Genomic DNA, 27,772 nt, shown 5'->3' on the forward strand with positions numbered 1-27,772 from the left:
AGCTTTAAGCTGCTGAGCGCTGAGGTCCCGTGGGCTGGTAGCGCCCGCTGGTTTGTGTGCGGAGCTGGGCCTCGGGGCCGGGCGGGCTCTGCAGGGAACCGAGCACCTCCGCCGCGGCCCCAGCGCGGGGCGCTGCCGCAGGGACGGGCGCGGGGCGGAGGCGGCCGGGGCAGCGCCGGGCGGGCCGGGGCGGGGCGGGCCGCGGGGCCGGGGCGGGCCGGGGCAGCGCCGGCCGGGGCGGGGCGGGCCGGGGCGGGGCGGGGCGGGGCGGGGCGGGCCGCGGGGCCGGGGCGGGCCGGGGCGGGCCGCGGGGCGGAGGCGGCGGGGGCAGCGCCGGGCGGGCCGGGGCGGGGCGGGCCGCGGGGCCGGGGCGGGCCGGGGCAGCGCCAGGAGGGCCGGGGCGGGCGGGCCGGGCCGCGGGGCCGGGGCGGGCCGGGGCAGCGCCAGGAGGGCCGGGGCGGGCCGCGGGGCCGGGCCGGGGCGGGCCGGGGCGGGCCGCGGGGCCGGGCCGTAAGCGCAGGCCAGCCGGCGCCGGGGAAGGCGGCGGAGCGTGGCCTGCCGGTTGCTATGGCGACGCGGCGCGGCGCGCTGGCGTCACTTCCGCAGCAGCGGCGCCCCGCCCCGGGGCCGCGGGCGGCCATGGCGCTGTCGCGCGCGGAGCGGTGCCTGGCGCTGCTGCTGCGGCTGCTGTCGCGCGCCTGCCTGGCGCTGCTGGGGCTCGTGGCCCCCGCGCCGCCGCGCGCCGGCCCCGCCCGCCCCGCGCCGCCGCGCGCCGTCCCGCCGCCGCGCCGCCCGCTCCTGCTGCTGCCCGCCCGGCAGCTGGCGGCGCGGCTCCGCGCCCGGCAGGTGCGACCGGTACCGGGAGCGGGGCGGGGGGCGGGGCCGGGCGGCGCACCGCGGGGCCCGCACGCCTCCCTGCGGGGCCGCCGCGTCCCGGGGGCGGGGGCGGTAGCGGTAGCGGGGGCGCCCCGCCGCCCTTCCCGGCCGCCCGCTGACCGCCGTTTCCCCTCCGTTTGGTGGCCTAGGTGACGTGCGTCGAGGTGGTGGAGGCGTACGTGGAGAGGACCAGGGAGGTCAATCCGCTCATCAACGCCGTCGTTAAGGACCGGTGAGCCGGGGAGGGGAGCGCACGCCTGGCTCGCCGCCGCCGCGGCCGGGTGCTGCATCGCACCGGGGGGCGGCTCCCGCCGCCGCTGCTGGCCCTGGTGTGGCCGGTGCGGAAGCAAGACGTTCTTGCGAGACCGTGCAGAAGAGCTGGGGAAGCCTCGTCTTCCGTTAGCAGCTCCTGCCACGCGCCCGCCCTGCAGAGGCGCCTGCTGATTGCCAGTCCCTCGAGGCTGGAGAGCAGCGCCAGGGCATCCCCACCGGTTGGTTGCTTCTTTGCAGGTTTGAGGAGGCCCTGCAGGAAGCCCGGCAGGTAGATAAGCTGCTTTCGGAGGGCCCCGGCGATGACTACCTGGAGGAGAAGTTCCCCTTGCTAGGGGTTCCCGTCACCGTCAAGGAGGCCTTTTCTCTTCACGGTGCGTTTGCCCTTGCTTCTCTCCAGCTTCACAGGTCGTGGCTCGCCACTCCGTGGCCGCGTGCTCCCCAGGGTGGCGGGTGGCACTGGCAGGGTGCTTGGAGGGAAGCAGCTTCCCTTTCCCAGCTCTGCACCCCTCTCATGTCCGTGTTCACTTCTAGCACCCAAACGCTGTGGGGGTTGTGGTGCCTCAGGGGAGCAGCCCTTGCTGGGAACCTGCTTCTCACAGACGTGGTCCCTGCGACTGGCCTTGCAGCCTGCTGCCCCAGGGGTGATCTCAGGGGGAGCTGGCCCTGACACCTCCCTCCCTCTGTGGTCCCTGGCACTGCAGGGATGCCCAACACGTCTGGCTTGGTCAACCGCCGCAATGTGATTGCTACCTCGGATGCCACGGTGGTGTCCCGGCTGAAGCAGGCTGGTGCCATCCCACTGGGCGTGACCAACTGCAGCGAGCTGTGCATGTGGTACGAGTCCAGCAACAGGGTCTACGGCCGGACCAACAACCCCTATGATCTGCAGAGGATCGTGGGCGGCAGCTCAGGTGAGCCCCGGCACCTCAGCACGGTCCTGCATGAGCAGAGGGTTAAAATGCAGCAAGGAAAGAGTTCCCAGGTCCTCTGCACGCTGCTTTAACTTGTTGCTGGGCTCCTGCAGCGCTCACAGGCCTCTCCTGGGCAGTGCAGTAGGCCATTTGGAGGTCCAACAGCTTGGCACCTCCTGAATGTTACACCTGGCATTGCTTCGGCTCCCTCTCTGTTACTTTACGTGCAAACAGCAGTGCTGGTGTGGCACTGTGGCAGAAAAATCCCTTTGACCTACGTTTCCCAGCTGTCCCCCAGACGTCGCGAAAGCCGGGGTGGCTCCCACCCTATCTGCGTGCAAAGGGAAGCAGCTGCCATGAGATGCTCCTGCTTTGCTGGATGATTTGCACTATAAGCCTGTGGGGTTTTCTGCTGTTTTTTCTCCCATGCAGGCGGGGAGGGTGGTGTCCTGGCAGCTGCCTGCTCCGTCATAGGCGTGGGCTCCGACATCGGCGGCAGCATCCGGATGCCTGCCTTCTTCAACGGAGTCTTTGGCCATAAACCCACAACAGGTAAAGCGGGCGCAAGGATCTCCTCCCCTCCCCAGCAGAAGTGCCAGGAGGCTGAATGCGGGGTGCAGGAGGAACCTGTTCGGGAACTCCTGTGCTTGCCTCTGGTGGGATTGCTATAAGGGGACAGGCAACTTCTTGCACGGGAGAAGCCCGCTGCATGAGCACAACTTGGCCTCGGCGGTGGGGAGCCATGTGGTGGCAGAATGCCAACCGCATGGGAGGCGGGAGGTGTTTTATCCCCTGGTATTGCATCCTCCGTGTGGGATGTTTTCCCAAGGTCAGATCTGCTGCTTGGGTGCTTGCCTGGCAGCCAGTGTCCTGGCTGGGTGCTTTTCCTCCTTTCCCCACCCTGTGCACCTCGCCGTCAGCTTGCAAGCGCTGCCAACGTGCGCAATCCCTGGGCGACAGCTTCCCCCTGCACCTGGAGGCCGCCCTCCTGCACGGTCTGCCCCGGCCGGAGGCGATGCCTGTGGGCGCTCACGGATGCTTGCGGGTGGTGCCCGACGTCTCCCTCTGTGCTCGCAGGGGTGGTGCCTAACGACGGCCAGTTCCCAAACGCTCGAGGGGTGCGGACCAGCTTCCTGTGCACGGGGCCCATGTGCCGCTACGCGGAGGACCTGGAGCCTATGCTGAGGGTCATGGCCGGTCCTGGAGTCAACAAGTAAGTTGCTCCTGCTGCTTCAAGCTGCCAAATTCATCTCAGCTGCTTTCTGGCCAGCGCAGCGAGTCAGTCCTGTTTGGTGTACGAGGCAGGTCTGCACCACCCAGATTGCTTGTTACTGGTTTCCTTCCTCCGCCCCTGGCTTCAGCAGGGCCCTTGCAGCCAGGGCTGTCCTTCCCAGCACCACGTGCTCTGGGGAGCAGGCAGCCGTGGTCAGCTGGGTCCTCCTCGCAGGAAGACTTTGCCTGTGAACTGCTCCAGCCGGTACCGTCCAGCATGGCCCTTCCCTCCTGGGGCTGGCCTTTCTTTTGGGTTTTACATGTGCTTTTTCTGGTTGCTGAATAACGAGTTTTCCATCCTACACCATGGCCCCCATTGGTCTCTTCATAGGTCCGTGCAACCAAGCAGCCTTTTATGTGCGTGTACCAGTAAGGAGCAGAATGGAGATGGGGCAGACCGGACAGGTCCTGCTTCTTGCTGCAGCCTGCACACGGTTGCTTTCTCTGTTACCACTTTTGTTTCTCCATGGCTCTTGTGGTGCAATCCCAACCTCAGCCATAGCCAGGGCCTGTCATTATAAGGCACATCTCGAGAGTTGAGGATTTTCAGAACTAGCTGGGATTGACGGGGCAGGCGAGCAGCTGGATGGGTTGTGGGCAGCAGGTGTCTGTGTGTCTTCAGGGACTCTCCTTCCCACCCTGCTGGGTAGAGCAGGGTGTCCTGAGGGTGTATCAGGTGTCCTGAGGACGCATTAACAAGTGTGGGAGCAGCTCTGGCAGCCAGGGAGGACTCAGGGATGGATTTGTAAGCAAAGTGACGTTCCTTTCCAGGCTGAAGCTGAATGAAAAGGTGTCGCTGGAGAAAATTAAATTTCACTGCATGGATCATGATGGCGGGTCCATTTTTGTGTCACCTGTGGACAAGGAGATCTTGCAGGCCCAAAAGAAGGTAGGAAGGAACGGAGGTTGGCTCTCACTGGAGGTTAGCTCTCACTGGGGTGAGCCTGGAGATAAAACGCAGGGAGACCAGGCCGAGGAGTCCCTTGGAGGCGAGGTGAGCTGCTCTGTGCCTGGCTCCTGCAGGGGCGGGAGGGCTGCAGGCTGCAGTGTCATGGAGGCAGCCTCGAGTCCCGGTCCTGTGCTTCCAGTGGAAAAAAGGTGGAAAGATCTTTTTCTTCTTCTGTGTTAAAGAAGAAACAAGGCAAAAATCTTGCAAGTGGCTGCAGATGCCCTTGCCAGCACCACCCGTGTGTTGGAGTGCACCGGGGTGTACAAAGTTTTTGGCCCAATTTCCATTGCAATAGCTGTATTTTGCTTTCTTCCTTACCATGACTTGTCCATGTTATCGAGACTTCCTGGGGGCACATCGCATGGCGAAGGGGTGGCTGTGTGTTTGCAGTCTTCCCAGGGTTGCTGCCTGGCATTTAGTCACGCAAAGGAACTCTTTTGTTTTTCAGTGAAATCTTCTATGCTGCTCTTGGTGCTCTTCTGGAGCATCACTGGGGTGGCGTGGAGGGCTGTTTGGGGAGCTCCAAGGTTGTTACTGGATGGAGGAGGTCCTGCTGCTCAGGGCAGAGGGGAGTGGGCAGGAGCTGTGGGATCCCCTGCGTGGCAGCAAAGAGAAGATGCTCCTGGGCTCTCTCCTGTCCCTAGTTTCCATGGACTGACCACAGTGCATCACATCCTTGCAGAAACAAACCCTTCCTGCTCTTCCCCTTAGGTGGTGGAGCACCTCGAAAGCGAGCTGGGGGTCCAAGTTCGGCGTGTGGCAATCCACAAGATGAAGTATTCTTTCCAGATCTGGTCAGCCATGATGTCGTCCAAGGACAGCGATGGGCAGGTGTGTCAGACCGAGCTGGCAAAGGCACAGATTCACGGCAGCAGGGAAGAATCGGCTGCTTGGGGCCAGCCACAGAGAGCTGTAGGCTTCCCAGACCTGCCAGGGGGCTTTCTCTGCTCCGTTTCTTCCCCCAAATCCTGCTTTCGTCTCTTTCCGAAGCTACGCAGCCCCTTCTCCCTCACTGTTCCATGAGATGGCGATGTGGCTCCCAGCAGAGGAGCAACATGGCTTAGGGAGGGAGAGGCCATTTCAGCATGTTGACCTTTTCTGTGCAAGGTGGTAAGTCAGCCAAGCAGGTAGCGTCCTGCCTTGCTCTTGCCTCCCTACTGTGTCTCCTGGCATTGTAGGTTGGGATTAATGGCTGTTAGGATGCCAGGACTGAGGCGGTAGATTAGCAGCTTTGCAGCAGCAGGCCTGCATGTGTTATTTTTTCCCTGGAGTTGTAGGCACTGCGCCATGCTCTGTGCATGCATGGAAGTATTTTGTAGCAAAAATAACCTCTCGGGAGTATTATACCTTGTGCATTCTGCCACACAGGCAGCGGTGAAAAATAAACCAACCCCACCTTGCTAAGGAGGTCATGCCTGGCTACCTCTACCTCCTTTTTCCTGATCCCACAGCCATATAACAGCAGTAAGTGCCTCCAGGAGACGTTATCCGGAGCGTCATCCCTTGCCTCATGTCAGAGGAGGGGTACTGAAAGGTGCTGCTTTGGGGGGCTCTACCTCCGCAGAGCGAGGTCCCCTTCTTGCTGTCGCTGGCAGGGAGAGATGCTCCCGCTGCGGCTCTGGATTAGTGCTGGAGCTGTGTAACACTCCTGACGGGCATCTCTCGTCTGAAAATGGGAACAGCTTGCGTCGGGATAATTGGACAGCTGGAGATTTCACTGCCGTTTGTCAGCCTGTCCTTCCCCGTCGCACGCTAGCTGATTGTGCTGATGGAGGGAGCGTGTGTCTGTGTTACAGGAGGCACAGCTATTCACGGACCTCCTGGGGGATCATGGGAAGCCGGTGTGGCCGCTGTGGGAGCTGGTGAAGTGGCTCATGGGGATGTCTTCCCACACTCTCCCAGCTATTGGTAAGGCTGGGAGGAGCCCCAGGGTGTGCAGAGGCAGTGGTGGGGCAGGCAAGTTGTTAAATGAAAATAGTGCCCTTGCAGTGCCCCTCGAAGGGACTCTGGAGTTTGCACTGAGCAGCTTCAGACTGGTCTTCTGTAATGACACTCAGTGTCTTCAAGTCGAACACATGTTCGAGGGGGAGTTGGCTGGATCTTTGATAACTGGGATTGGATATCCTGGGAGAAGTGAGGACAACAGAGCTGCAGGCGGGGTTTGCTCCTGCTGTGAGCCCTGCCAGAACTGCTGGGGCTTGGAGGGAGCCAGTCAGGGGTCTGCACTGATCTTGTTTCTTAGCAGCAGATACCAGAGAACCCTAATTAGTGCTGTTGTGCTGCTGTCTAATGAGTGCTGAGGTCACTGCCAGCTCTGCTCAATCCCAGTGACTGGAAAAACTCCTTGAAGCGACGGGCAGGCTGAAAGCCTTTCCCTTGGCAAAGCTGGGGAGACGCTGCCTGCAGAGCCATGCAGGGGGCAATGCGCCCTGGGAGCCAGCGTGCCGGCAGGGAGGGGGACTTGGGGGGGGTCCACTAGGAGCTGGGGGATGCTGCGTGTGGCCGGGCAACGCGCTTTCTAGCCTGCTTAACCCACAGTCCTCTCACTCGCTCTCTGTTCCTGTTTGTGCCCTTGCCCTGCAGCCCTGGGCCTGACGGAGAAGCTGATGAAACTCAACCCTAGTGGGAATGCCAAGCTGGTGAGCATGGGGAAGAGCCTGCAGGAGGAGATGGAGGCCCTGCTGGGGCCTGACGGTGTGCTCCTATACCCCTCGCACCCCACTGTCGCTCCCAGGCACCACTCCCCCATCTGCATGCCCTTCAACTTCGCCTACACAGGTGAGCAGCTCTGACTCCTCTGCTGGGGTGGAGGCAGGGGTCGCACGCATGCCCTCGCCCACTGCAGCAGTGCAGGCTGGAAGCCAGGGTATTTTACCCAGGGTGTTTCCATCACTGACAGTGGGTTTTGCAGCACAGAGGGGTGTCTCGCTGCTCCAGAACATGGGGCAAGGATTATGGTCATGCTTTAAAACTGTGGCATTTGTACCTGCTGTCCACAGCAGAGCAGGTTTGATCTCGGGGCAGGGGCTCCCTGCCCCAGAGGGATGTGCTCATGCTGTTACAGCTGGTGCTGTGGTTTGGTAGCCCCCAAGAGTTGCTGTGTCTCTTGGGGTACAGTTTGGGGCTCTTTGTGGCTTTCCCATGGCTTGAGCTCCTTGATGCCAGCGTCACGTTGCAATGCTGTCTGGCTTTGGAGTAATGGAGGGATGGTGCCTGGGACAGGAATGTCCCAAAGCAGACCTTGGCGTGCCACAGCAAGTGCCACATAAGTGATGTGGGCGCTGGGAACCTCTGCCCAGCGATGTCCTTTTGTCATCCTGCTTCTGCACCGCTCCAGCAAGGACCAGCTCCCAGGAGCCCAGTGCCATGTGTGGCAGCAGCTACCTACCTGGGGTGGGAGAGCCGGGCAGTGATTTATCCCGGTTGCTGCGCTTGCTCTGATGCAGCCTTCTCTCTTCCAGCTATCTTCAATGTCCTGGGCTTGCCGGTGACGCAGTGCCCGCTGGGCCTGAGCAGCGAGGGCCTGCCACTGGGCATCCAGCTGGTGGCAGCCTCCTACAATGACCACCTGACGCTGGCGGTAGCCCGATACCTGGAGAAGGCCTTCGGAGGATGGGTTTTACCTGGGAAAGTTTAGCCTGGGCTCCCGGCGCTGCAGTGAGGCAGGGATGGAGATGGTGGTGCCCAGCAAGGCAGCAACGGGTGCTGATGCCCAGTCCCATCATGGCACTACCTGCTCCCTCTGCACCCCACCTTGCGCCCTCCTGGGAGCGGCCTGCGGTGCCTCCAGCCCCTGAGGAAGCCGGGCTGTTGCCACTGGACTCGTCTCCTCCCTGCAGCACCCTCTGCCAGGGCAGAGGCCTGCCCTCCCTGTGCCCCCTCGGGAGCCCTGGTGCCGTGGGCTGGCAGCAGGCTGCCTGCGTCCTGCCTGCGGCGGGCACCTGTCTCCTCCTAGGTGTGGAGATAGCCATCTCTCTGTAACGCTTACTGCTCTGAAGACGCTCAGTGAAGGCTGGGGAGAGGAGGTGCTGCCAGGCTGCTCGGGGACGACCGCCCAGCACCACCCTCGGGGGCCCCCCGGGTGCATCCATCCTCCTTGGTCCTACCCTGTCTGTGGGGCTGGGACTGCACCTGGTGCACCGCAGGCTTGCTGGCCCCTGCAGCCTCCCTGAGCTGCTGCAGGGTTTTCCCCACCCTCTAACCAAAAAGGAAGCGGGGCTGAGGGTGCTGCAGGCAGCCGTATGCTCATCTCACCAGCGGTGCTTTGTGGGGTGGATGGTGCTGGGCTCTGCCCAGTGCGGAGCTGGTGGGCAAGGGAGAAGGAGCTTTTGACAGCACTGGAAGAGCTCTTTAAATGCTCCTCTCCGTGTGCTGAGATGGCTAAAGCATCTCCTGCTTGTGTCTTCTGCCCCAGGGGGCTCACCCAGCCTCACTGGTGTCCCCTGCCACCCACCCTCCCAAGCTGCCCAGCCTCTGCCCCCACGAGCGGACACAGGCAGAAACGTGGGCAGCTGGCTGTTCCTGGGGCAGGCAACAAGCATAAGATGTTCTCAGCGAGGGTGGTATTAAAACAATCTGTCCAGTTTGCCGCCGGCTGTGTGTCCTTGTTCCTGACAGCTGTTGCCCTGCCGGCTGCAGGGCTGCTGTCCCCCCGGGCACCGGCCCCGTCTCCGCTCGAGCCGTGGGATGCGCCGGGGGTGCCGATTGCTGCTGGCTGTGGGCACAGTGCGGGGACAGCAGTGGAGGTGCTAGCATCTGCCCCAACGGTGGCACTTGGCCACTGCTGGGCTCTTGTTTTAAAATGCCTGGACTCACGGTGTCTGCTCTGCTCCTGGCAGAGCTGAAGGGTGCTCGGAGCTCCGCCGGTGTCGCGGTCGATGGCTCTGTTAGTCTTGTAGCGGTTGGACAATGTTATGCTCTCAGAAAGTGTAAGCCTTGCTGCTTTCTCTCCCCGATGGGCTGCCAAAGGCTTGGGGCTCACAGGGCGATGTTGAGCCAGACGCGAGTTCCTTGGGGACTCTAGGGCAGAGCAGGGCGTGAGGTCCCAGGCCTGCACGCCCAGCCTGCAGTGCTGATGTTGGCAAGGATGAAACCTCCCCGCAGCGCTGGCTTTACGGGGGCGTCCTGGTTTGTGTCTGTCCTGCCACGTGTCACCCTTGGTCCTGGCCTGATCCCTGCGCTGCTGTCTTCTGTCCCCAGGCCACTAATGGTCCCTGCAAGGGGGGACCTGGGCACGGTGCAGCCAGGGTGCTGGGGGCAGGCTGCGTCTCGCCACCCGCTCGCAGAGGGCACTGCTGAGCCGGCCGAGGGCTGCCAGCCCGGGGAGCTTGCAGCCCGATGAGACACCGTCAACAAGGAAGGAAGGAAGAAAAAAAGCCCTGACCCAGGAAAAAGGGCATGAACCACCAAAGCCAAATCACGTGCCGTGCCGTGGGACGTCTCCTGCAGCCTCCCAGCGCAGTGGCACAGAGGACGCAGGCCCCGGCTGGAGGGAGCCTGGGAGCTGGGTGGACCCTGATGATGCTTCCAGAGAACACCCTCGGAGCCTAATGGGGGATTGCTGAGCTGAAGTCAGTTGTGTTTAACAGAGCGTGGTGGGCGCACACGGCACCACTGTGTTTGCTCCAGCGGGTTCCTGTTACGGCGATGGCCAGATGAGCAACTGCGTAGCCCAAGGTAGGGGAGGCCGCTGATGCTTCAGGGCAGCGTGGCGATGGGGGATGCGGGCGGAGGAGAGGGGATTTAATCTCTGTGGTCCCAGCTGATGGGGTAGCTTCTAAACCATATTTTTACAGAAACCACAACATGGGGAGGGTGCTGGGTTTTTCCCTCTGGGCAAGGCGGACCAGGACCGGGTGTGCTGGGGTCAGCAGGGCTGGCAGGGACCATCCTGCAGCCGCCCTCGCTGCTGCAAAAGTGCTGACGCCCAGCATGCTGCCTCCTCCTGTGGCAGGAGCAGCCCTGTCCCTGCCTGCAGAGGCAGCCGGGTCCCGGGGTCTCCCCAGGGAGCTGACGTGCTGCTCTGCACCTCCATGAGTCCCGGGAGCAGTCCTGGGGGCCCCTTCTCCCTCTGGGGAGAAACGCTGCCGTCACTGGGGGCCGGCTGCGAAGCCAGGAGGGCACATGCTAGTGTCAGGGCAGGGGGAAACCATAAACCCACCACCCGCGCTTTGGCTCTGGCATTTTGGAGGTCTCGCCTTGGGGCTAGGAGCCCTTGCCCACGGTTTGCAGCTGCCCATCCCCGCTTGCTGGCTACTCCGCCTTGTTTCCAACTCTGAATGCTTGCAAGGGACGGAAAACATGGCGAAAGCATTTTGTACACACCTGCCAAGACAATCACGCTCATAACAGTAATGCAGAGTCGGTATAAAACGGGAAGAGCAAGAGGCAACGGGTGGGAGTAAGCCAGCTCTACGGATGTCCAGTCCAGCCAAGAGGATGCTCCCACCCATCTGCCTCTGGAGGTGGCCCCTGGGTCCCCACCTTCACTGGGGGACATGTCCCCACGACCAGGAGGTCGGCGCTGGTGGACTCAAAGCCCTTGCACATCTCTCCCCGGAGAGCGAGGTTACCTTCATAGTTGGCAAGAGCAGGGAAAAAAATTCCCCGGGAGCTGAGTGCTGGGGCAGGGCCAAGGTAAGGAGCTACTGGCCGGGTTTCAGAGGGAGGGAGGAGGAAGCGGGGCAGTAACATGCCGCAGCGCTGCCCCAGCGTCCCCCTGGGGCTGTGCAGGGCTGCGACGCAGGTGCCCGGTGGGACCAGCCTCTGCTGTGGCTCACACGGACTCAGGTCTCTACTCAGGACACGGCAACCCAAGGGGGTGCCTTGTGGTGCCCGGTTTCACCTGGCCCTGTGCTAGCGCGCACGGCACCCTCCTCATCCCACGGAGGCTGCGGGAGGGCTGGGAGTGTTGCGGCAGCTGTATCACCGGTTGTGCCGGTGTGAGTCACGCCTGGAGCAAGGCTGAGTCACTGCCAGAGCAGTGTGAGCATCAGGCCGGGAGCTTTCTCAGGCACACATCTTGGTGACACCAGCAGCGTGACTTCTTGCTGCCTTTAGGGAGGGACCAAACGCCAGGGGAACCAGCGAGAGGTGGGTGCAGCAGAAGGTCCCTGCAGCACATGCACGGTGCCATGGCAGAGCGTGGCAGCTGCCCGCTGTCCCCACGGGCCTGTTTGCCACTGCAGCCCTGAGGGCACCTGCCCCGGTGCTGCTTCACACCATCCTGGGGGGCGGCAGGGGGTTCCCCGCCACTCTGCAGCAGGCACCTCTGTGCCACAGTTGGGTACGCAACCTCTGTGTGCAAGGCGTGCCTGCAGTGGGTGCTGCTGGCCACAGCTTCAGGAAAAAATATTTTTTCGAATGCCAGGTTCCGGCTGCCTGTCGTGCTTGCGGGTGGCAGAACAGCACGCCCGTCCTCTCACCATGGCACCCGACGTGGCAGCGTAGAGCTGGGGGTAGATGGACGAGGCACGGCAGGATGAGCCCTGCCCTGAGCCTACTTCTGTCCCTGGCCAGCTGCACCCTGCTCCGAGGTAAGTCCAGCTCCGGAGCTGCCGCGGTGGGCTGGGAGGTGGCCCTGGCTGCAGTGGGTGGGGGAGAAGCACGGGGACAACTCTCAGACCTACAGAAGGTACCTGCAGGGAGGAGGGGACTGAGTGGTCTTCAAAATGCAATGGGAAAGAAAATCCCAGGGTCACCAGCAACCACGTCAGGGTGTCGGTGCCTTTCGCGAGACCGCAGATAGGATGCTCCAGGGTGTGCAAGAGATCCATGGGATGCAGATGCTGAGCACCGCATGGGCAGCCAGCGCTTGCCTGAGCCTTGCAGTGTCGGTGTTTGCCTATGCGGGACTGAAAATGGGGGTTGTAGGGTGGGGGGGAGGCCCCACGATGCCTGTGCAAAGTGGGGAGACCCATGCAGCATGGCCAAGCGGTGAGCCGCCAAGGAGCCACAGAGCAGAGTGATGCTGCCTGACACCCCTCTGCTTCCCCTCCCCAGGCACGCTGTTGCCTCCACGGGACGTGAGGCTGGAGGCACAAAATTTCCACGTCCACCTGCGGTGGGAACCAGACCCTGGCTCGCCCAGCAGTGCCGCATACCAGGTGGAGTGGAGGAATCGGTAGGTGGGGTGGCGAGGAGGAGGAGGTGGCTCGTCCCACCACCCCCTGGCAGAGGGCTGTCGGGGACCCCCAGTAGCCAGAGGATTATTATCTGGCAGTAAATATCATAGAGTAACAGAATAGCAGAGCTGACGGGGAGCTCCGGAGACCAGCTCATCCAACCCCAGCTCAGGCAGGGTCAGCTCAGGACTGTGTCCTGTTGGGTTTTGACCACCTTCAAGGACGGAGCCTCCACGACCTGCCTAGTCAACCTGGTCCCTTTCCTGGTCACCCTCCCTTTAAAAAAATAAATAGGGGTTGCGTTTGGGTTTGGGTTTTGGGGGTTTTTTTTTCCCCTTATGCTTAAACTTAATTTCCTGTATTTCAACCTGTGCCTGCTGCCTCTTGTCCTTTCTCCATCTTCTTTACTCCATCATGTTGATAAGACCCCCACGCTAAGCCACCTTCTTTTGAGGCCAAGCAGTCCCCACTTGCTCAGCCTCCTTCATACCACAGATGCCTCAAGCCCTTGGTCATCTTTTTGGCCCTTCAGTGGGCTCTCTCTGGCGTGGAGATGTTTTTTCTTGTAGCAGAGAGCACAGCTCGGGGCGCAGTGCCCCAGGTGCCATCCCACCAGTGCCGATGAGAGGGGACTTGACTTGCTGGCAACGCTCTTCCTAATGCAGCCTAGGATGCTGTTGGCCAATATCTGTGCTCTCCCACGTTTTCCACTCAGACAGGATGGCGATGGCTAGGCAGCCTTCCTTTTTGGCTAGGAAGGTGCCGAAAAGGAGGAATCCCTGCATTTTCTCCACGGGCAGAACCTCTCACTGGACCAAGGCAGATGTCTGCTGGGGGAGCAGCACCGGCTCGTCCTGGGTGTGTGAGCTGTATTTTGATGAGATCCACGATATCTACTGGGCAAGGGTGAGAGCGGTGGCCAGAGACGAGCTGTCCGAGTGGGCCTATTCCAGCGAGCTGCAGCCGTACAGAGACAGTAAGGACCAGGGAGCTCCTTCAGCTGGGCTCCCGCTCTTCCTGGGGGACTGATGGGGAGAGGGGTCCTTGGAGAGGTCTGGTGGGATATGGTGGGAAATCATATGAAGATGCTGGTGGGAAAAGTGCCAAGAGCCCCGACCAGAGGAAAGGGATGGGAGCAGAGCTGCTGGAGAAGGGCTGGGTGAAGAGCAAGGGAACAGAGGAAGAGACACAGCGAGGTGAGGACCACGGATGGGAGGTCCCAGGCCACTGAGGCGCTGTGAGAATTTGGGTCTCTGGAGAACGCAGTGAGATGGAGTAGGAAAGAGGATACCCCTCCAGGCTTGCCTTTTAAAAGCATCCCATTCGTCCCTGCCACGGGTCTGGGAGATGCTGGGTGAGGGCATTTTTGTTCCAGCAAAGTAAAGCTGGCGCAGGCTGGTGAAGGCAGGAGTAGTCCCTCCAGCGCTGCCTTTGCCCCGGCTGCCATGTTTGCAAGGTGTGGGCACGTGCCTCTTCTCTGTCACAGACTGGCTGTCCTGTCCAAAAAGCCTAGCTGTCTTTTGGAGAAAGGAAAAACTTCAGGACCTTCCCCTAATCCACCTCGTAGGGGGTTGTCGCAATGAACTGAATGTGCAAGCGGCTAAAATGGGATAGACATCGGCTGTTCGGGTTCCCTTTCTCATTCCCTCTGCATCCAACTGGCATGGAAATAGATGCGCTTAGCTAAAAGAGCAATTGCTGCACTCCGCAGCAAGTCTCTAGACCATCATCTGATGGCTCAGAGATGAAGTGCTCAGCGGCAGGGAGCCGGAGGTGCTAACAGGTCTGTCCTGGCCTGTGCTGGTGTGACCGGAGGAAGCAGCAGCAGCGCTGGCTGTCACAAAGATGTGGTGGCTGCTGTTTCTAGAGCTGGTTTCATAGCACAAAGTGCCATCAGGCTAGACCTGAGGAAGTTTCTGTGTGCTGGGAGTGGGACGTCCAACAGAAAAACATCATTTCTAGAGAAATGAGACGCCTGCTTTCTGTTTTGAAGTGCTTAATTTTCCTCCTCCATTTTTTTTCCCTCCCTACAGCAATCGTGGGCCCCCCCAAGTTGTCCTGGCTGCTCCAGGGTCACAACCTCAGTGTAAATATCATCATGCCGCTCACTCCCTACCGAAGCAAAACCGGCTCTTTTGAGCCAGTGGACCAAGTGCTGCTGAAGCTGTGGTACCGGCTGAATCTGTATGAAGGGGACGTGCTCATCCAGCAAGTACGTGGCGGGGTGGGCAAGGCTCGGAGGGCACAGGACTTGCAAAAGCTTTCCTGGTGCAGCAAAGGTGCCCGTGTCCAGTTGCACTGGTGTGGTAGTGCCTGTGCCCGTAGAGTTGCCCCAGTCCTGCCCACATCCAGCAGTGCAAGCAGGCGTGAGATGCTTTGCGCTCCCAGTTCGGGGCTTGTAACCTGGGTGTGGCAGGAGATCCCTTTCCTCTTCTAGACTGCATGAATAAGAAAAACCTGTAACAATTTCTGTCTAGATGAAAGCATGCCGTAGGTGTTTAATGAGATGCTCTAGGACCTGAACGCCTCCTGGGGTGAAGAAACAAGTGCTGGAGGTGCTGGGGAGCAGGGAGGGAGGGTCTGTGCTCCACACCGTGGGGCCAGTGGGGTGTTGATGCTGCACTGGGGAGTGGAGCAGTGCACAGACCCCACCTCTAGCCATCTTGGCCACGTGCCCCCTCTGATTCCAGGTGCCCTGCAAACGGAGCAGGGAGGAAGCGCCATGCACCTTCAGGCACCTGAAGCCCAGCACGCAGTACTGCGTCCGGACGGTGGCTGCGAGCATGGCTGAGGAGCAGAGCCGGGAGGCCGAGGAGTGCATGGTGACGCCGGCAGACCCCGCAGGTGGGAGCTCTCTTGCCGGCTCAGACACTGCCATTGCATCTCAAGTCCTGCTTGCAGCACAGACATGTGGAGGTGTAGGTCACTCACCCCCTAGCCATTCTGGTCAGGGCTGGTGGCCCAGTAATGCCCTGTGGGGACCTTTCTTGGGGAGATGCTCTCTCACCATCCGCCTTGGGTTTGCCCTGCATCTCCTCCTTGAACATCCCGGTCTGCTGTGAGGGCTCTGGGGAAGTGCTGGCATAGGGCAGGGTGGGGGGGATGCCGGCTGGGGTCCTTCCACCCCTCAGCCTGTTGTGACCTCCTGGCAGGCTTTCCCTGGGTCCTCATTGCCGTGCTGAGTGGCGTCTTCCTACTGCTGACCATGGCCGGGCTCTGCTTCATCCACCTGCACATCTTGCCCAGTCCCTCGGAGACGCACCTCCCGAAAACGCTTGTGAGTGAACGACCCCCCTCCAGCCTCTGCCCTGCGTGTGCTGCGGCCGAGCCGAGGGCCCCTGTGTTTGCGGGGGCCTCAGGACCTCCTTCCCTCCACCTCGTGCACCACCAAACCCGTCTCAGTGTCCAGGTGCCTCCCCCACTGTCAAACCCACCGTACCCCCAGGCCTTGCTGAGTGGGAGAAGATACTGGTGGGATGCTTCAATCAGCCATGGGTCACACTGGAGGCTCACACAGCCTGTAAGCACAGCCCTCGGTGTTAGGAGCCTCCTGCTTTAGGCGGTTGGCTTTTGCTTGGCTGTATGTCCATCTACAACAGCTTGAAGGGGAGAAAGAGGGGAAGAGAAGCAAACAGTGGGGCTGCTATCCCGGGGCAGTCTGGCCTGGGTGAGATGCAGCCCCTCACTGTTCTGCCCTTGGGATAAATGCAGCCCTGAGGCTCGGAGAGTCTCCCAGGGCTGCAGAGCCCTGTTCAGCAGATCCAAAACATGTTCTGCATCGGCAGGACTGAGCCCTGTGGAAACTCACCAGGACAGCCTTTATCCCTGAGTCCCAGCTCCCTCCTGCATCCCAGTTTCCCAGTGCTGGGGGTGACAGCAGCCCTTCGAGCACTCTGGGGAAAAAACCAACTTCCTAAGCTAAAGAAGTCCCCTATGCCAGTGTGGAGAGGAGGCGGCAGGCTGCTCCGCTTGCCCTGGCCCAGCTTAGTGCCAGCGCCCTTGGCTTTCCTGTTCTTCTTGTCTTCTGCGCAGGGATTGCTTCCATCTCTGAGCAGATGAGAGCTCTTCCATCAGCCTCTGACAGCTGGGGCATAGCTTGAAAAGCAGCAGCATGATAGCTGCTGTGACCATCCCCCAGCACCAGAGCCCCCGTGCCGTAGTGAGCAGAGCCCTGCCTGCGTTTCTCCTGGGTGTGAGCACGGCAGGCAGGCTGTCCGGGACCATCCCCTTCCCCGGGGTGCGCGGTTCATCACCCCCGGGCTGGCAGAGGCTTCAGCAAGCTGAGGCTGACTGCTTCACTGCTTGTTTCTCAGCAGGCTCTCCTGAACAGAGAGCTGAGTGTGACCATCAGGGTGCCCACCCTTGAGCTCAAGGAGGACTCGCTCACCCTGCTCCTGCCGACCGTACTCCCCTCCCGCGGGCTGCCTGCAGCTGAGCAGACAGCACCCGCAGTCCAGCTGCTCCTCGGAGAAAGCCTTTCCCAGGACGTGAATGGCTACTGTGCCAACGGGTTTGGGCCAGACTGCCATGAGGGAAGGGACTCATCCTGCACCCGCAGCCAGCTGGGGCATGCCTTGGGCTCCGGGGTCTCATTGCGGCTGGAGGAGGATGGGGAGGTGTGTGATGGGGATGATGTCCTGGAGCAGCCAGTGCCAGTGGGACTGACCAGAGACAGCTACACAGGTGACGGGGACTACCGGACATCCGAGACGTGGCTCTCCCTGCCGCTCCAGCTTTATTCTAAATGCCAGTGCCCAGCCCTGGGAGCAGGCAGCTGCCTTCCTCTGCCCACACCGAGCAGGAGCTTCAGCCAGGAGGACCTGCAAGAGAGCCTTGGCATGGCAGGGCACTGGGTACCGCTCAGCTCCGTGAAGCTGCTGGCCAGTGAGGAGGAGGATGGAGGGCAGCTTGCTCATGCTCTCCAGCCCCTGCATGCCCGTGGGACTGAGCCACAGCCAGATGACAGCACCGTGCGGCAGGGTGACTGGGAGCAGGCAGCACTGGGCGTCCCCCTCCCCAGCCCCTGCCAGCTACCCCAGTTGCCCCCTGACATCCTGCGGGCAGCTGCCTTCTCTGGCTACGAGCTGCGTCCCCCAGCTGATGGTGAGCTGTAGCAGGCAGGCAGGGGCACGCCCGGAGCTCCCGGGACCCAGATCACAGCGTCAAGCAGAGCTCGAGGTGCTGCCCGGAGCTGCCCCGGTCACGACGGCTGCCTGCTCGGACCTGCCTGCGCCTTGCTGGGGATAGGACTGGGGCAGGCTCCTGTACAGGCAGGCACGGGCACGCTCCAGGCACGGCTGCCATGGATGGGTGAGATCAGTATCTTCAGAGCTTCCCTCTGTGGTTTTGGTGCTCTTGAGCCAAAGCATAAGGAATATACCGAGGCTGAAGCCCCAAAACTTTTATCTATTTATCCATCTATATGTGTCTATATGTGTGTGTACAGTATATATACTGATGCAAATTTGTGTATATACTCATATATGTATATATAAGCCTCTTTAATGAAAGAGGAGATTTTTTTTTTTTACTTGTCTGGAAATACTGATTGTGCACTGGAGCTGTTATTTAAAAAACACTAATTTATTATGAAAAACTAGCTTCTGTGCTATTCTTGCTGTGTTACAGAGCCAGCGCTGCCCTGCCTGAGCAGCACCTGGGAAAGGCGCTAGGAAAACTTGGGGTTTCCCTGGGAGAAAATTGCACCCACAGCTGGTCTGCCTGTTGCTGTCGTGTGGGAAAAGGCTGGTTCTTCAGCAACCGCTGGATAGATTTATTATTCCTTCTACCAGCACCGGCGCAGTTTTCTCCTGAGGAGCCCTGCGGTTGTCTCTCCGGGATGTGTTTGTGAGGCCGTGCCTGCAGCCACGGAGGCAAGGGGAAACCCTCTCCCCCAGTGTCAGGCAGCGTTGTGCTTTGCAGCCGGCTGGGATTGGTGGATTCCAGCTCTGGAGGACAAATCCAGGCTCCTGGACTCGAGGGATTTAAGCCAGGTTTGGGAACAGGTGAGAAACTGGTGTCCAGCATGCAGGCATCTGGTGGAGGGGAGAGAGGGGACAGCGCTGCCAGCCTCGAGGAGCCTTTTGGGTAAAGCAGGGCTGCACGGGGCCACTTTCCAGCCCTGTGAGTCACCCCTGGCACCCCAGCCGCGCAGCTTCCCGAGGGTGACTCTGCCAGGCTGCCAGCCTTCCTCGTCCCCTGCCGCCGTGGCTGGCTCAGCTAGAGACCTGCAGCAGCACCGGCTGCGGCTTCCTGGCAGCTGAGCGGGGCCGCAGGGCAGCCCCGTCTGAGCGCTCCCGAACCAGGGCAAAGAGGTGTCCTCTCCCCGGGCAGCGATGCTGCTGGGACAGCTTTGTCTCTGCTTCAAAGCAGGCAGCTGTGTTTTGTGCATCTTGTTAGCAAAATCTCCCTTAGTGATGATGTGAGCACATGTGGTGTATTAAATAGATTGAGCCGAATTTTTAAAAAAAGGAGAGCGATGGTCCCAAGAGCTGCTCAAAGGACCATGCGTTACCCACATGCTGTTTGCTGCCAACAAAGTTCCTCTTAGGCTCAGCTGAAACAAGAGTCTGATTTTCTTTAATTTGTTTCACTTTCTCTTTTTGATAGGATGAAAATTTAGGTATCTGCCGTCATCTTGACCTTTTTAATTTTCAGGTGTTTAGAAAGCAAACCAAAAGCCGAGCCAGAAGAATTCTCCCATGCTAAAATTGGGCAGACTTCAGAGGAGCTGAGGTTTTGAGGCAAACACAGGGGCCGAAGCATTGCAATCTGTAAATCCTCAAGCAAAATGTTCCATGCTGACCTTCCCTCCCACCATCCCAATTCTTATTTTTTTTTTAACTTGAAGCTTTTTGAGGCATTTGATCTGTAGTTGTGACCGTTCTGCCACAGCTCTTGGAGCCAAAACCATGTGTCTGCTCTTCCTCCTCTGTGGCCCCACGGCCATGCCATCCTTCTAGGGGGTGAACAGGAACCTCGCGGTGACTGATCTCCTTGACAAGTGCCCGAGCTGTGTGTCCTGCTTCTGTTTTAAGACCTCTGGGAGTGGAGACCCTGCTCTTTCCCCACAAATGCTCAATTTTCTCCACTAATGGTTTCTCCAAGGACACGTCACACTTTTCCATGTTGTGGTTTCCTGTCCTATTCCCCAAGGAACAGCTTATTCCCTTTCTCGCCACAGCTCTCCACATCTTCCTTCAGTCTCTCTTCTAGCCTAACTTCTTGATCCTGTTGGTCTGGTCTTATAAACTGTGTTTGTTATGCCCTGTATTGGAGTGCTGAGCTCTTTCAGAGCTGGACCACTGCGTTTCCTTTGGCCCCATGTGTCTCAGCAACGTGAGCATTTGCAGCTGGCCAGTATCACAGCTGCAGCCTGGGATGGGCCCTAAAAACCACTTTACATCTGCACCAGGGAGCACGCATCTGCGCATCGTTCACCCAGAGGTGGGTAACGCGAAGCTGCCTCCTCACGGGTGGTGTTCAGTAGATGCAGGCATTGCGCTGTGAGCTGAGGTTTGGAGCAGTGCGGTGCTGCAGCTGTGCAGAAAGGCAGGCGTGTTCTCACTGCCAGGACACTGGCTGCAGGCAGCGAGCTCAGTAAAAGCGGTGCCATGTCCCCATGCAGCAGGTCAAGGTTGGAAGGGAGCCTTGGGAGCAATCGCCTCTTGCTTAGAATAGGGTCAGCAACCTGAGGCCAGGTGAGGTTGATCAGGTCTTCTCCAGTCTGGCCTTGAAAACTTCTGAAGGTGGAGACTGCACAACTCTGAGCATCCTGCAGCAGTCCTGGACTGCCCTTGGTGATGGGAGCGTTTGGCCAGCAAGACAAGGAGGTTGGGGCCATTGTTCAGGAGTGAACAGAGATGACATGCCAAGGGCTTGCTCTCTTCCCATCGTTCATTGGGATGTCTGGTCACCATCCCCTTTGTGCTTCATAGTCTCCGATGTGTCTCAAGGTCACAGTCAAAACCCTAGGCATGAGAAGCCCCGTTTGGCAGGCCCAGTGGGGCCTCCAGCCCCACCACCACTCCTGAAGGTCATTGCATGGTGGCAGGGCATTTGCAAGGAGCCATTCAACAGGAGCATCGATCAAAGCTGCCCTGTTGTTTGTGCCATTAGACTCTGGCAAAGAGCCGATCCTGAGCTTGAGGTCCTCCAGGCCAAGCAAAGAGCGTGCATCGTGCCAGTCCAGCCTGTGCTGCACCAGCCAAGACCTGGACTGTTTGCTGGGAGATGCTGGCCCAGCACGGTGGGACTAAACTGGCTCCCACAGCCACCTTGTTGTTGGATGCTGGGCTCGCGCTGAGGCACAGCCGGTGCTTTTGTAACAGCCTGTCTTTAAAGATCAAAAGAAAAACAGCTCTTTTCTGAGTTTTTGGCAGGGCGGCTGTGCTGGGATCCCCGCGGGTGATTCAGGCGAGTTACTCACCGGCAGTGGGGATTCACCCTGGCCCAGGAGGTGGTTGAAGCAGCTGAGATGTCCCCATTGTGTGTGAAACAGAGATGTTCATGCAGAGTGGAAAAAGGCAAAAGGCTCGTGACATTTCAAGATGGCATTTTAGCAGCTGAAGTTTCCAAGTTGATGTGAGAGGGGGTTTTTTGCTTCACCTCGGAGGTGCAAGTGGTGTGTGGGGCTCTGCAGAGCCACAGCGAGAAGGTGCAATGCTGGCTGCGGGGGTGAGGTCCCAGCATGCCCCAACAGAGACCTGCCACCACCGTGCACAGCTCAGGGTCTGGGTGGAGTGTGTCTGGATCACACTCTGCTCTGGTCTGCCTGGCCAGGCGTTACGCGTTGAGCAGGATGGGGTTGTGCTGGAGGATGGAGCTGGACCCAGGGGCAGGCCCCCAGCCCAGCCCACGCAGCAGGGTGCCCAGCCGGGTCCCTCCATCACTGCTGCAGCGCTCGGGCATGTGCACGCACCTGCCTCCCACTTTGTGCTCGCGGGCGTGCCACGCTCCCTCCGCAGCCCGCAGATGGGTGAGCCAGTGATGGGTCCTCAGACGTCCAGCCCAGCAGCACCCATCATCTCGGAGGTTGGCTGCTGTTTCTCATGCTGGCCTCAGGCCCACCGCCACAACGCCGTGCCTGGAGGTATTTGGTGCGGAGGTTTGTGAAAGCTCTGGCTCACCATGATCGATAGGCTCGTTCCTGGCTGCTCTCCATGCTGCTGGCAGTGTTTTCAGCTTCTGCCGGTGCCAGATCAAAGCAATGAGAGGAATGCAGCTGAAAACAGCTCTTTATTAGAAACAGCAGTTTTAGGACTATGCAAGAGGGTATTTCTTATTACTAATTCTCAGAGAGCTGAACTGCCGGCCTGTAAAAGTATTGGAGAGTGGAAAATTGCTATGCGGGGGCTAATGGGACTTTTGCAGCTGCCACATAGGAAACATAGCACCTAACAAACATGAGGGAGACGGCAGCTCCTGAAATGACAGGGAAAAGTTAAGCTCTAATATTTTGCAGGCTGCCAGAACGAAGGAAGATCCCCATTTGCCTTTGAAAGCCATGGCGGGCAGAGATGCAGAGAGCTGCATCCCACCCCCTGGATCTGCCGTGGCCCTGTGCCCACCCTGCTCTGCCCGCTCCCCATCCTGCCAGCACTCTGGGACAGCCCAGAGCCACCCCAAATCCTTGCAGACAGCCCAGGTACTGTCTGGCATGTGCCTGTGTATCTGGCAAAGGACCGGGGACTGTGGGGCCCCAGGTGCGTTGAGTGAGGCCCTGTTACCCAGCCACCCCTGTGCAAGCTGCCTTTGCAATGGCTCTGTAGCTCCAGGTGGGTCCCCGGAGTGGCATGGAGCAGCAGTGTCAGAGGTGTCCTGCCGGACCCCATCCTTCAGCCCAAAAGGTCTTTGTGGTTTGACAGGTCTGAGCTGCAACGTGACCCAGGGCACCGGCTCCTGCTGCATCTCTCCCCGCAGTGCTGGGCCAGCGGGTCAGGAGATGGGTGGTCTTAGCTTCTTGGCTTGGCTGGGAAGCCCACCGGGATGTGGGTGGGGACTATGGAAGCCCAAAAAGCTGAGACTAAGTATAATGTGTTTGGAGCATGTGCATGGAGAGGGCTGCAGGGGTAATAGGCTATAGAGATGTGAACTTGTTGGTTCAGACCTGTGCGATTTCTCCTCAGGCAGGAGCTTTCCTGTAGCTCAGCAGGGTCGGGACCCAAGTGCTGAGCACCGACGGGTGATGGGGATGCCCAGGTCACCCCAGGGCCAAGCCCTGGGGCTCGGAGGCTGCGGAGTGAAACTGTTCCCACTTCATGTGCTAGTCTGGGAGTGCCCTCATCTGGGGACGCGTGGCAAGTGTCTGCATTCGGGAGGTGCCACGGGCGCCCTGCTGAAGCCGCGCTGACAGAGCCATGTGTCACCCAGCTCTGTCACCAGGTCCCCTTGCTCCACAGGATGAACTCCCCTGGGTTGGATGGAGGAGCCTGACAGCTCACCCCTGCTCTTCCCAGTAGCAGGCTCAGACAGGGTCTGTGAGATATGGCCAGTCCTTGTGCTCCCCATCCTCCTGATGCACGTGTCAGGGGACTTCTGGTCTGTGGACAAGGAATGGACGAGGTGGCTCAGCTCGGTGCCTTCCCGCTCCCCTTGCCCTGCTCTGGGCACACTGATCTGTATGTAGCTCTCTGCTCATGAAGACCGCTCGTGCTCCCGGTGATACACGGCATGGGCAGAGCTGCCCTCTGAGCTGGGTGCGCATCATCTCATGTGATGCACAGGTGAGTTTGGAGGGGGTTTCCATGCTTTCTCCCTGTGGCAACCCTCTCCAGGCTGTGCTTCCTATCTGTGTCCTGACAGCAGAAGTGATGAGCCTGCCTCCAGGATTTTTCATTATGTGGCATGAAACCTGGCATCCAGGGGATGGGAGCAACTGGAAAACAGGCTAGATATGGATTTTTGTTAGGAGAAAGGTCCCAGCTGAGCGGTGTGCCTGGTCGAGATGGATGAACACTTCACCTAATCTGTCTCCCAGTCTGATCTGTGCCAGACAGACAGGGATTTGCAGACAGAAGTAATGTTCTCTTGTTAATGCACCTTCAACCACTTTATGAAGAATGAGAGCCTGTACCTGGATGTGCAGACAATGTTGTCTCCCTGTTTTGTGGTCAGCAGGGTCATGGTCAGCCTCTTGGTTAAGAAACAGATGCTCGGGCTCCCAAGTATTCTGTCCAGTCTCCCTTAGGAAAGGCTCCATGATGTCCCACCCCACAAGAGGAGAGGACAGAAGAGACTGAGAAACGTAGATCTCCCACCAAGATTTCAAAGGGACTTTCCTCGTGGCACCTCTGAAGCAGGTACTGCTCAACCTGGCTGAGCCCCAGCCTTGGTAGGGGTAGGAAGGGGCACCGAAGGAACCTTTCTGTCTCCTCTCCCCCACAAATAACACCCAGGGTTCATTTGCAGCTCCTGAGAGCTTAGAAAGTCTTCTCATGTCTGTCAGGCTCTTTGTCACTGCTCTCAGGATGCATGACACAAGGGTGCGAGCTGCTGTCACAGCAAAGATGGCCTGGCTGGGGTCACCGAAGGGACCAGTTTTAGCTGGGTTTCTCTGAATTAAGCCTTCCAGGCAAAGAGATTTAATTAGAAGCAATTCCAGTTGGCTGATATTATGGTAATTTGAAAGTGAAGTTTGTGAATAAGACGGGGACTCAAATGGGAACTAGAGAAACCTGGACACAGGAGATCTGGGCCAGGCCCCTGCTGACACAGTGAACGGTTGGGGTCTGCCTCTGTACCTGAAGCTTTTGAGAAGAGTGTGCACCACCCCTGTATTGTTCTCTCAGGAAAGCCATTTTTCATGACCCTGTCTCGTGGATGTGGCTTTGGGACACTGGCTGCATGGCCTCCATCGCTGGCTACCTTTTTTTCCAGAGAGAAAAATGTGTATTTAACTCTTAGCCAAAACTATCCAGACACCAGCGCTGACTCTGAACTGCACCACGTTCACATTGCTGTGAAGCCCAGCCTGAATCGCTTTAGTCTGCAGTGACTTACTGGCCTGGATGTCCACAGCCGAGCAGGGCTGGGACTACTCGGTCGCCTGGAGCTCACAGGTGCATCCCCCAGAAGGGGGAATTGTGCTGCCAGCTGCTGGGATAAGGAGAGAGGCTCCTCGGAACACCAGCAAGGTCGAATACTGTTCCAGCAAGGAAGCTGCTGCTGCTGCCATCTGCAGAGGATGAGCCTTGTCACTCGCTGAGTCCTGTCATTAGGGACAAGGGTGCCCAGCGAGAATCGGCTTGGGATGCTGAAGGCTTTGCCACTGCCCTCGTGTTGCCATGAGATGTGAAAGGAGAAGAACACATGTGGTGACCCTTGGGGAGGAAGATCGTGAAAAAAGGAAGCATGGATCCACATGTTTTGTCCAAATGTTGGCCCCATATTCTCTTCTGATCCTCCTCCAGACCCCACCAGAGGCACGGTTAACCTGTCCAGGCTTCCGTAGAGCTTCCTCCCCCAGCACAGCAGAGCCACGGTAAACAGCAGCGCTTCTGAAAACCCAGCCAAGCATTTATCAAGCGTCCTCATTCGAGAGTGGCAGAAATCGAACCGGGGGGAGAGCAGGGCCAGTCGTCTCCTGCCATCAGGATGGATGGCCAACCCAGCAGAAAAGATAACCCACCTGATGAGAGCATATTGATCGCAGAGAGCTGGAGGACATAAAAGAGAACGGCCTCACGCTCTGTCACTCACAGGCTCCTAGGAAATTGGTCAAGGCTTGGAGAAGGAGAGAAGATGCCTTCCCAGAGGATGGTCGTCACCTTGGCCCTGCTGCTGGGGGCTTGCTGCATCAGCACTTATCCTGTCTACCCTGAAGGTGACAGTGCCCAAGGTAAGGACAACTGACTTGGGTGTTTGTGCCTGAAAGCCAGGTGGGGTTTGTCCCTGTGCACCACTTTATGGCTGGCACTGAATGCTGGCTGAAACCCTGTGGCTTGTATCAGGTGTTTCACGGGGGCTTGGCTGCTGCAGAAATGCACAGCAGCGCAGCTTCCCCCTTTTTCTCTTTGGGCAGAAAGAGCTTCTGGCCTGGGGAGGGTTTTCCCCAGTATTGTTAGGAGTAGCGTATGTCCAGCAGGGTTAAACCTATTCCTAGTGTGACCAGGTTGGACAAGAGAAAACCATCCTGTACCTGAGGGACTGCTTCGGCTGTTGTGATCTGCAGACAGCAGAGTTTGGTTGACGTGTCCAGGTACTCTGGGATGACAGACAATGTTGCCCTGGAAATCAGGCAGCCTGGGGTGTACAAAAAACCCATCCCTCTAGACTGGATATTCTTCTGACACCCTACGTGGAGATGAGGGAATTGCAGCTCACGTGCGGAGCGAGCGGTGCACGCTGGGTGGCCTGGGATGTTCTGGGATGGGGTGAGCTCTGCTTATGGTCACAGGGCTGGTATGAGCCTCCCCGACAGCCGCGATACCCAGCACTGCAATGCTGGCTGACTGCACCATGTGTGGGGGCTTTGCTGCAGTGTCGTGCCCTGCAGTGCATCACTGCATGCGGGCCAGTGTCCCAGGGGACCGCAGGCCGCAGAGCCAGCATCTGCTGGGCTTGGGGCTGACGACACCCGTTTGCATCCAGCCTGCGGTCTTGGTCCATATGTGCTAGTACTGACCAGCAGGGTAAGCACCAGTTCAGACACTCTGGGCTTCCTGGAGCTGGAGAAAAAGTCACTTCGGCAGAGCTTGAGCTCTGAAGGAGAGCATGACCCCCGCCCCGTGATCCACAGCCCCTGTAAGCGGCCCCAGCACAGCACGCTGCCTGGTGCTTCTAGGAAATGAGCAGGCACAGGAGCTCCTCTTGTCGCTTGGGTGACTCATGGGGACTTCCAGAGCTTTAGTAGCTTGACCACGTGTCTGAGGCAAATGAAATACAAGGCCAAGTGCTTGGGATTGCTCAGCTCCCAGAGCTTGGTGGGAGCTTCCTGGGGGCTGTGCACAGGCAGGCACTGGAGGAGGGATGGGTCGAAGGGTGAGATGCTGGAAAGCCCCTGACACACCAGCTGGTGTCCAGTTAAACACAGTGAGACAGCAAGGGACTTGTTGCCTTAGTCGTAGCCACATGCGTAACATTTGTTTTTGTGGTGACCTTAGACTATCCCTTTCCTCAGCAACGCAGACAGGCCATGGGACAGACCCACCCAGGCAAGATTTTTGCTTGCACTTGCCTGAGGGTAAGGTATATATAGGTGGTTTGGGGGGTTTTTTATTTTGTTTTTTTTTCTTTTCAGGAAATAAAAGCACTCTCCAGAAGGATGTCCCCGACCACTTGGTGAGTGGGGGATGCCTCTCTGGCCAAGGGGAGGGCGGCCCAGGGAGGCGCCGCTGGGCAGGGGATGCCCATGGGCCAGCTCCCCACGAGGTCCCAGCAAACCCCATCCCTGTTGCCCAGTAAACGGGGACTGAGGCAGCCCTGCTCAGGTGCCGACACTGCTCCCCTCCCTGGTCCAGCAGGGAGGGGAAGGGGTTTGGGGGCTGGTTTTGCCAGATGGCACCACACACGCATGATGGGGCTGCTGTGCCATGGCAGGTGGAAGACCTTGATGCAGTTCTCTGGAAGATGGTGGCAGTGGGTGAGCTCCAGAGCCAGGGGTTTACCCAGACAGACCAGGCCCCTCAGCAACCCAGCAAAAGAGGTGAGTGCCCAGCTCCCAACGGGTCCTGGGACGCGACCCATCACTGACCTGCGAAGAGGCCATGGCAAGCAGGGGCTGGGCTTGGGGTGGAGGATGCTCATGACTTGGGGAGAAGGGTGCCCGTGGTTTGGGGTAGAGGGTGCCCATGGTGTGGACTAAGGCATTCAGCTCCCAGGTTGTGATCCTAGAACTGACTTCAAGGCCTAAGGAGAGCCTGGGAGATGAGATGGACATCTCCCTTCCTTTGAACTTTTTGGCTGTAGCCAAGCACTGCTGCAGCCCCTCACATGGGCGTCTTTTCCTTTTTCTCCCAGCTTGCTTCTGGAAGTACTGTGTCACCAAATGAGGGGTACAGGAGGAGCTCTGCCGGTCACCTGCCTGCCAGCCTGCTCCCTGCCACCGCTATCCCAGTGCCTTCCAGCGGGCCCACCCATGCATGACCCCACACCTCGCTGTGGGCTGGTTTGCACAGAGCTTTGAAAGGTCTCTGGTCCCTTGTGGGGAAAAGGGGAGAGGGTCTGCAGCAGAGGAGGGGTGTCACGGGGTAGGGGGAGAGTTCCACGAGGATCCGGGGTGCAGGACAGTGTTTCTCCCATACCAGCGGACCTCCAGGACCCATGGCAAGGCAGAGCTGCCGCTGTGGTCTGGCAGGGACGTGCCGGCTGCCAGCAGGAGCTGAATAAACCCCTCACACCGGAGCAGCGTCCTGTGGTTACTCCATCCC

At 59.2% G+C, this 27,772-nt stretch overlaps 2 protein-coding genes across 15 annotated transcripts; both read left to right on the forward strand.

The window, feature by feature from the left end:
- Nucleotides 1-639: 639 nt before the first annotated feature.
- On the forward strand, nt 640-9,120 carry FAAH2 (fatty acid amide hydrolase 2; the record flags this gene model as incomplete). The annotated part of the gene is made up of 11 exons (XM_082323284.1): nt 640-846; nt 1,026-1,108; nt 1,387-1,520; nt 1,851-2,060; nt 2,493-2,612; nt 3,138-3,273; nt 4,104-4,221; nt 4,993-5,112; nt 6,078-6,189; nt 6,865-7,059; nt 7,743-9,120. 11 exons carry the CDS (start codon nt 640-642, stop codon nt 7,916-7,918), a joined length of 1,611 nt encoding a protein of 536 aa, XP_082179410.1. The 3' UTR covers nt 7,919-9,120.
- A 144-nt stretch (nt 9,121-9,264) lies between these two features.
- Nucleotides 9,265-27,525, forward strand: LOC309595845 (uncharacterized protein). Of its 14 annotated transcripts, none has more exons than XM_082323280.1 (12): nt 10,013-10,917; nt 11,651-11,816; nt 12,283-12,403; nt 13,124-13,380; nt 14,438-14,616; nt 15,095-15,248; nt 15,557-15,681; nt 16,718-23,704; nt 24,282-25,242; nt 26,644-26,684; nt 26,943-27,048; nt 27,363-27,525. In XM_082323280.1, exons 1-8 carry the CDS (start codon nt 10,699-10,701, stop codon nt 17,516-17,518), a joined length of 2,022 nt encoding a protein of 673 aa, XP_082179406.1. In that variant the 5' UTR covers nt 10,013-10,698; the 3' UTR covers nt 17,519-23,704; nt 24,282-25,242; nt 26,644-26,684; nt 26,943-27,048; nt 27,363-27,525. The 14 variants fall into 14 exon arrangements, with proteins under 14 accessions (XP_082179401.1, XP_082179406.1, XP_082179409.1 ...); XM_082323283.1 differs by having other exon boundaries at nt 16,718-23,128; nt 23,520-25,242; XM_082323271.1 differs by having other exon boundaries at nt 16,718-23,128; nt 23,523-25,242.
- The last annotated feature ends 247 nt before the right edge of the window (nt 27,526-27,772 follow it).

This window comes from Platalea leucorodia, assembly GCF_965183815.1.
Source record: "Platalea leucorodia genome assembly, chromosome: 10".
Lineage (NCBI taxonomy): Eukaryota > Metazoa > Chordata > Aves > Pelecaniformes > Threskiornithidae > Platalea > Platalea leucorodia.